Below are 8182 nucleotides of genomic sequence, written 5' to 3' on the forward strand. Positions count from 1 at the left end.
TGTGTTTGAATAACCAATACATGTTCTGATGTACACGAGAGTTTACTTGAGAAGAACCAGAATCTTCTTGGGGTTCAAAAGAAGTGTTCACTACGCCTAACACGTCTCCATGTCAAACAGTGTGGTTTCTTTAGCTGACAAAACCACCGAAAGCTTGACGCAAGTTTAAAAAGTGGGCTAGAGAAAATCCATATGAAAAACAAGATAACACGAGATAAAAGATTTGTACAAAAGTTCGGCCTCTTTAAGCAATTTTGGTGCACTTTTGACGTGTTTTATTGCATTGTTTCTCATCATAGGGCTGACTGCTTGGTCAGCTAATTGGAACTTCTTTCCTGTCAAATATCAAACAGTAACGTAACACTTAAATTTTGATACTATGCCCAAAATGAAACTCGTTTTTAAGGCTTACCAATAATTGACGCTTAGCTCATTCTGTGTAAAGTAAAAGGGGTAGAACTTGGCTAGAAAACAGAGAAAAGCACGAGGAAGAAAAACACAAACAAACAAAACTTTCTCAAGTCTCATTTTCTTGCATCTTATCTTATCCTTAACAAATAGAGAAACTGGACAACCGATAAATAAATGAATTTGTAAAAGACAGGGACAACGAAAAAGGGATATTGTGACATAACTAAATTGGATTTGGTTTCTTTAGAAAGAGCAACTCACTTTAAAGGATTAAATATAAGCAGTTCCAGCTAGTCATTAATAAGAAAATTAAATATTAATATTTCATGTTCGTGCTTATACAATACAAGTATATGAAAATCAATTATTGATCTTCTCATCATCGACTGATATTTCTTTAGATGATTCAAATCCAACTATCTCTCTGAGAGGGCCATTATTGAAGAAACATAATTTTCAGAACTAAAGTACCTAAAAATATACAAATTTTACTCCATAAGAAGAGATTACGTAAAAAGGTGACATAAAAGACAATGCTGACACTGTACAAGGGCAAATCGTCAAAAAGCAAGACTAATTATTGTCGTCGCCTTCACGAATGAATCAACATTACTTGCAATGTGTACCAACCCCAACACCACATCATCAAATTCTCGTAAACATAATTAACAATCATACCAAAGTTCAGATATTATTGAATCATTCTATACAAACTTATAATCAAGTAACCAGCATTTACAACACTGAAACATCTCAATAACGATAATACATTTAAACAAATAGGCGCGCACACACACAAACCAAAGGAAAATTGAAGTAACCTTGGGTCAAAATTCGGGGGGTGAAACTAAAATTTGCTTCACTTGTTGTGAATATAATCTTTTAAAACGTGATTGCTATCTTGGAGGATTGCATTGGTTCGCCAATTGGCCACTGCTTTAGAAACCGTAGCATTAGCCTTGCGAATTTCGTCAGCGGAAAACTTGTGTTCTATAATTCCCAAGGGTCCAGGCTGCAGCACCTTGATCACAGTTTCCATCTCTTGCTCAACCTGTCTGTCACAGACACAAAGCAAGAAATCGATGTTGATAGAACGTAATCCTAAACCCTAATAATTTTCTTCGGGTAAAGGATAGAGAGCTCAATAAATTGCGCAGAAAGAAGGTGGGTTAGTTACCTCATTAGTGCAGAAAAGGGCAATGAGCTTCGAAACCCTGCCATTGACAACCTCATTCTTCGCACTGCAACAGACGCAGGATCCTAATCTAAGAAAATGTTTAGCTTGGTACGGCGTCGTTTCTACTTTGCACAGACTGGGCCACACTAATTGGGCTTCGAACGCATCACAGGATGGCCCAACAACTAGGATATACGGGATGACCCTTTAATGTTTTTGTTTGGATTAAGAGAAAGTTTGACAGATAACAAGTTTTTTCATGTTGAAAAATTATGATTCCTGATAATCATGAATAATGTGATTCATGTTGTTTTTTTTTAATGAATATAATTTATTTGATTAGTCATTAAGAATCTATAAATAAGTTTCAAAAGAATTAAAAAACTACAGATATTTTTATTGATTATTTTAATTATTTATTGGATTATATAATTTAATAAAAAAATAACATGATCTTTTTATTATAATAAAAGAAAAATTAAAATCAAAAAATAAGATTCTCACCTCCATGTGAGAAATTTTTTTATGAGAAATTGACTAAAAAACATTTCCATAAAATATTATTTTTCAGGAATGTTATTTTTTAAAAATGTATAATATCAAACATGAAAAACAAAAAACTCTTCTCCTGCCTAACGCCACCTATATGGGTGATATAGTTCTATAGATACTTGCAAATAATTGGCACTGAAAATTCTCATGTTTCTAGTCATGTCCAGAGACTCTCTTTTTTTTTTATCTAAAAAATATATGTAGTAAGTGATATAAGAACTTAGAGATGAAGACAACATTATTGCGTGTAAAAGTGGAGTTGGAAATGATTATTACCATTTACATGTTTTTTACTCTAGTCAATTATACCGGACAGTAAAATGATTTTTTTACCTGTTTCGTGTATATTACTTCCCCTTCCTCTTCTCATTCCTTAGATTAGATATCTCTTAATGATGTGCATATTAATAATTATGGTATTGCTAGGCCATCACGCTTATATATTATATTATTAAGCCTTAATCAAGTGACAACAAACTCTTTTGGATCCTAATTGGTAGCAAAAAATTTAATGTCTCATAAACAGTTAAGTTCTTATAAAGTGTTTATATACTAATATTCTGATGCAGAGGATGGTACAATTTGAATTCTGATACATGAAATGTTTGTATACTAAAGTTTGATGACTTAGAAACAGATCAGTTCCCAATTTTGGAATAGTTCAGCAGGGTAACAATAGTACTGAACACAGCATGTCAGGAACATACTCAAAAAACTAGTGACAGGAAAATAAACACAATATCACGCCATGCATTACAACCATGTTTATGCATACTGTACATACGTTATGGCATATATGACATATTAAGTAGTCATGAAACGGAGTGGCGTCTTCGCTTTGGAAAAGGGAAGCGAGTTTCTGAACTAGCTTTGCCACCAATTGGCTTAATGCTGTTTATCCTGAATAGAGAATTTAGCTTGCTCAGCTTTCTGGTAAATGATTTGAACAACTTGTTGGCAGGGTGTGACTTAACAAGCTCCTGCTTCATGGACACGTGGTCTTTCTCCAAGTCAGTGAGCCTCATTCTCATTCTTGCTACTTCAAGCTTCAGCTCTCTGTTCTCTCTTCTAACCGATGCATAGTTATCTCTTGGGGAAATGGCTCCACTCCCTGCACCGCTTCCTGAACGGTGAGGGAACTGACCAAAGAAGACTTGGTTGTGCCCTCCATTCATGGCATTTCGAAGCCTCATTTGCTCCAAGTAAAGAACTTGAACCACCGTCTGCACCGGTAGTCTTTCATTCTGTGCTGCATGGCTGCTTGCTTCTTGAGACAGTTTCTGACAATCAATGGTTTTGCATAACCGGTACCTCTCTGAGTCCTTCATGTTTGGATGAACCTTTATCACAAAGAAACAAACTGCAGTTGAACATTGGTGACTACAAGTTTACCAACAATAATAGTATGCATACTTTAGATCTGATTAAAATAATAACCAAACATGCACTTTTAATGTAAAGGGTTTTTACACCTTCAGTCGATCATAAATTGTGAGATATGATAAGTTTGTCAACTTTTTATAATAATTATCTTAAAAGTCATATCTCTTATGATTTCTGATTAGATGATGGTGTAAAACTCTCAAAGGGATAGTACATTGAAATTAAACTTCTCAACATAGAGTAAATAATTTGTTCACTTTTTAACTATCATTCAATCATAAATTGTCATATATGATAAGTTAGTTAACTACTGCAATAATTATATTTAAGGTCATAACTAGATGGTTTCTGATTTGTTGAATGTGTAGATTCTTCGTAGTGTATAAAAAATAAACTCTTCTTTGAAAGCTTGAACATGATGGGAGTAATGTTCACCTTAAGGAAGATGTCAACAGCTCTATAGAGTCCATCACTAACGATACGTGCATGATCTGGAAGCAGTTCTGCAAGTGCTGTGAATTTTGACGGCAACAAGTTTGAGTCTAGTGCTACTTCAGCGAGATAACTGTCCAGCAATTTGGATACCTTTATGATTGAGCTTTGTTTAGGAGATCCAGGACTGTCAAAATCATACGCCATTTGGCTTTCATCAATGTAGTTATCGCTATCTTCGCCATCCTCCTCGTCCGTGTTAAGATAAATAGAAAAGATCCTCAGAATTAAGTCTGTGTCATACATTGTGTTGTGGGAGTTTTGAGGTGAGTTTGTTGGGATTAAGATGTCTTCAAGAATTGCCTGGTCAAGTTGTAGACTAATTCGCCTCTCCAAATCAGATTTGCAAGGAGTTGATGCAGATGCTGCTATTGCAGCCTTCAACAAACTTGAGAGGAATCCCATTGGAACCGGGCTTTTCCTTGAGTGAGTTGGGAGTAAGCTAACTATGGTTTCAACAACCACCCTTTGTTTCTTTTGCAATTCCAAGTCATGAAGACTTCCCTTCACCACTTGGGGGTCTCTAACACGAATCCCCTGAAGAGAACCGTGTGCATAGTTTATCAAAATCTTGCTGATCATGTCTTGTTTTAGTCCCTTTGACTTCACAACAGACACAACTCGTTGGAAGAACTCAAGACTAAGAACATTGAAAGACTTCCCCCACCAATCTGAGGATGTTTCTGGTTCCATGGTTGGTGTGGTTTTAGAAGGGAAAGTGTGATCTAGTTTTAGTAAACCAGTTGTAAGCTGCTCTTTGCACGCGTTGTTCGCAATTGCGTTGATTAGCTTATTGACAAGGTTTATTTCTTCTGATATGGGACGAAGAGCCTCACAACAGTGAAGAACATAAACGGTGCTTGATATGTTAGGGAGCACTGTGTCTCTTAGATATGCTTCAGCTCTGGCCTCTAAGTTTTTTTCTGCGAACTCTTCGGTCATTTCAAGAAAATGGGCCGTGCAACGTAGCAAAGCCACATTTGAGAGTGTGAACTCAACATTGATTCCATAGCAAAATTTGGAAGCTAGTTCAAATCCTTCAGGACCACCTGGCACATTTGGGAGACTTATGCGTAAAACTTTTGAATCTTTTGCATCTAACAGCAGCTTCCGAATTCTCCCACTCCGAGAAACCAAAGGAAACTAGAGCAAAAATTGCTACACTTTTAGTACACGGTGAAAATCTTTACAGTTTTCTGTTTCTCGTGGTACTACAAAATTATATATTTATATTCCTTCTTTTTCTTAGTTTTTCTTTTTCTTGTTTTAAACGTAGTCATAAGTAGAAGCCATTAAAAAACCATACCATGGTTATGTTCATGATTCTGTTACCACTTATCAGCCATTAATGCTAGTGGACTAAGGTTTGGCATGAAATTCTCTTCAAAGGTGCTAATGATGCATAGATTAATTAGTCAAACTACTAAAAGTATAAGATTATTGGTTATACATGTTTGATGGCAAAATAAAAGTAATGATCAACTCAGAAAAATGCCTAATATTCATGAACACCTAAGAAAACCATGCTGAATGTATAACCTCTTATCAGAGTGGCAGCTAGTTTCCTTTACCTTGTGAAGTGCGAAGGTTGATGCTCCTACTTCGATGGTAAGATCACTAGAGACGTCAGATATTGGCCTGCAAAAAACAAATCTGGCTGAATCATTACATGTCATAGAACAAAGAAATTTCAACATGTAGCTAAAACTGCAGCTGCAGGCATACATATTACCAAAATTAAATTATCAAAGACCATGAAATAACCTTTAGCTACCCGCATGTGTTAGCAATTTAATGTAACAATTGGAACTCAAGCCATGTGCTCTCTATAACCCAAAAGACAACTTAATCTCCCAATGTCAAAATCTTAGGTAAGACTAAATAGGCACACTACTGCAGACACAACATGGTTACATGAGTTTCAATTCAAATTGATATTTCAGGATTAATAGTTTGTGTCACAGTAGTGGAACCCATGAATGCAAATCATTAAACATCTAAGATAAGAAGGGGAAATCAACATTGGAGCCACTCTAGTATGGTCAGGTTGATGTCAACACCCGTCCTGGTCTATGTGCAGCCAAAAGGGTTTTCATTTTTTACATAGTCGGTGAGCTTCTATTACATCATCTCCTCACTCATTTTGGGCCTAAAGATAATAAAAGCACGAGAATAATTGACAGACAAACATTAATTGTCGTTCACATTGCTGACAGCAGATGAGTTCTGAACATTCACCAGCTGCGCCATACCGCTGTCAGGTGGGTAAAACACTACATCAAGCTCAATGTTGCATCTTTATCCACCAATCTCACCGTTTTAACCCATACCATGATGTACTTAAAGTGTTGTTTTCTACCATAAATTTGGACAGGCTGTGACTATGTCAGATAAGAAATTTTGGAAAATTGAAATACACATGAAATGCACTAACACACTGGCAAGACAAGGCAAAAGAAAATTAAGATTCCAAAGACTGATTTTTTCTTTTGGTAGGCATCCTCAAGTTGGGCAGGAGTAAAATTCTTCATTTCAACTTAAGACTACTAGCTAAACTGAAACAACTCAGTATCAGTTGATCCATGTGTGCTCAGTGATTTACAAGACTAATATTTTTTTTGGTAGCCATTCTCAAGCTGGGTAGGAGTAAAATTCTTCATTTGAGCATAATAGTTATCTACTTAAGACTTGAACTCGAAACTCCTAGCAATTAGAATAATTCAGTATCAGTTGATCCACATGCATTTAGTGATTCACAAGGCTAATATGTTCATTGGAAAAAAAAGAAAAAAAATCACCCTCGTTAATGCAACTACATGTCATATGTATGGTTGCAATCAACAACACTAAATGCAGCAAAACATGTTACCAACTAGAAGATTACCATTCAGTGGCATGTCTTATGCTTGAACTTGGACGAAATGTCCTTTTTCCTGAAATGCTGGGCTTCAATTCACCAACAGTTACCACTCCCATGTGTGATAATTCTGCAAATTAAATAGCACTAACCCCTCTAAAGAATTGTACCCTTCTAGTGATGTGACTATGTTATCGTCTAAAGGACCATATCAGATGAATCGAGGCGAAAGAATAAAAACTATGTGCGTTGACAGATTCTGTACTGTGTTTAGGACCACTTCTTGAGGCTCTTAATTCCTTCTCTGTCACTAGAGAGTTGAAGTGAAGTGTAAGTCACATGAAGCCATGCAGGCCAAAAGGATGGAGAATATGACTTGGAAACATACTTTATAATCTTAAATCAAGGTAAACGCACTTTTCGGTGAAAGGTATAAGTGGCCTTCGCTTTTCTTTACATGGTTTTTGTCTTAAGAAATTGCAGGAATCCACAAGAGTAACAACAGTACTTTTATGAATTGTCATGATGGCGTACTAGCTAAAGATATCCACGTAAAGATCATGGCATAAAACAAGCAAGTATATTATGTGTAAAGCTTTGCTAAAGTGGGAATTAAAAGAATGAGTAGGATTGCATGTTCTAATGCAATCAGTGGTAGTACACTAATCAGCTAAAATGCGTGTATAAATTAACATTTAAAAGTATAACAGAACCACAGAGGAGAGAGATGGAAAAGGAAAAAGGGAAGTGTGTGATAAAAAGAAATAAATATAGTATAAGAAATTTGAGTACCTCTAATAATGTGAGAAATAGAAATAGTTTAAGAAATTTGAGTAACTCTAGTAACGTAGCATGTCCTAATACAAGCTTCCAATCTTATTACGTCTTTAATTTATTTATTTTTCTGTCATTATAGACAATATTTTCTATGAAACTCCAACCTGAACCTTTTTTAGGATTATTTTTTCTCTTATTGGTTTTCCTATCTAAACACTAGACGTTTAAGACTTGACATATTCTTTTACCTATTTATTTTCTTTCTCATGGAGAACTATTCCATTTTTTATATATCTAGGATTTACATATGCAACATATATCATTGTCAAGGCCAGAAGTGATTTTTTAATTATTCAGATAAGATATTTTGATACCTTATTTCGATTAAAAGAATATAAAATTCAAAGTTAAAAATGGGTAGACATTCCATACTATTTTGACATATTGAGAGAGAGAAAAACAGAAATATAAATATAATAATTGATTTGACATAATAAAAAGATAAATCTAAAAAATAAGAAATGTGAAATAAA

The 8182-nt window shown here is 35.1% G+C and overlaps 2 protein-coding genes across 4 annotated transcripts; both read right to left on the reverse strand.

Moving 5' to 3' along the window:
- Nucleotides 1-1076: 1076 nt before the first annotated feature.
- LOC100787565 (uncharacterized) lies at nucleotides 1077-1690 on the reverse strand. Its single transcript, XM_003554457.5, has 2 exons — nucleotides 1589-1690; nucleotides 1077-1466 (listed from the first exon to the last, which is right to left on the reverse strand). Exons 1-2 carry the CDS (start codon nucleotides 1642-1644, stop codon nucleotides 1271-1273), a joined length of 252 nt encoding a protein of 83 aa, XP_003554505.1. The 5' UTR covers nucleotides 1645-1690; the 3' UTR covers nucleotides 1077-1270.
- Nucleotides 1691-2763: 1073 nt separating this feature from the next.
- Nucleotides 2764-7236, reverse strand: LOC100804503 (BTB/POZ domain-containing protein At1g03010). Of its 3 annotated transcripts, none has more exons than XM_006604640.4 (4): nucleotides 6900-7234; nucleotides 5587-5653; nucleotides 3959-5158; nucleotides 2764-3480 (listed from the first exon to the last, which is right to left on the reverse strand). In XM_006604640.4, exons 1-4 carry the CDS (start codon nucleotides 6989-6991, stop codon nucleotides 2953-2955), a joined length of 1887 nt encoding a protein of 628 aa, XP_006604703.1. In that variant the 5' UTR covers nucleotides 6992-7234; the 3' UTR covers nucleotides 2764-2952. The 3 variants fall into 3 exon arrangements, with proteins under 3 accessions (XP_006604703.1, XP_014626910.1, XP_025982771.1); XM_014771424.3 differs by lacking the exon at nucleotides 6900-7234 and adding an exon at nucleotides 5780-6356; XM_026126986.2 differs by having other exon boundaries at nucleotides 3368-3500; nucleotides 6900-7236.
- Nucleotides 7237-8182: the final 946 nt, after the last annotated feature.

The sequence above is a fragment of the Glycine max genome, chromosome 19 (assembly GCF_000004515.6).
Source record: "Glycine max cultivar Williams 82 chromosome 19, Glycine_max_v4.0, whole genome shotgun sequence".
Taxonomy (NCBI): Eukaryota; Viridiplantae; Streptophyta; class Magnoliopsida; order Fabales; family Fabaceae; genus Glycine; species Glycine max.

Bases quoted from the DNA above. Each gene is read 5' to 3' on its own strand.
- LOC100787565 (XM_003554457.5), bottom strand. From the start codon at position 1,644: ATGAGGTTGTCAATGGCAGGGTTTCGAAGCTCATTGCCCTTTTCTGCA. The intron at 1,467-1,588 runs GTAACTAACCCA...TGTCTGTGACAG, and splicing joins CCCTTTTCTGCACTAATGAG to ACAGGTTGAGCAAGAGATGG.
- LOC100804503 (XM_006604640.4), bottom strand. From the start codon at position 6,991: ATGGGAGTGGTAACTGTTGGTGAATTGAAGCCCAGCATTTCAGGAAAA. The intron at 5,654-6,899 runs GTAATCTTCTAG...TGTTTTTTGCAG, and splicing joins ATAAGACATGCCACTGAATG to GCCAATATCTGACGTCTCTA. The intron at 5,159-5,586 runs GTAAAGGAAACT...TTTTTGCTCTAG, and splicing joins CAACCTTCGCACTTCACAAG to TTTCCTTTGGTTTCTCGGAG.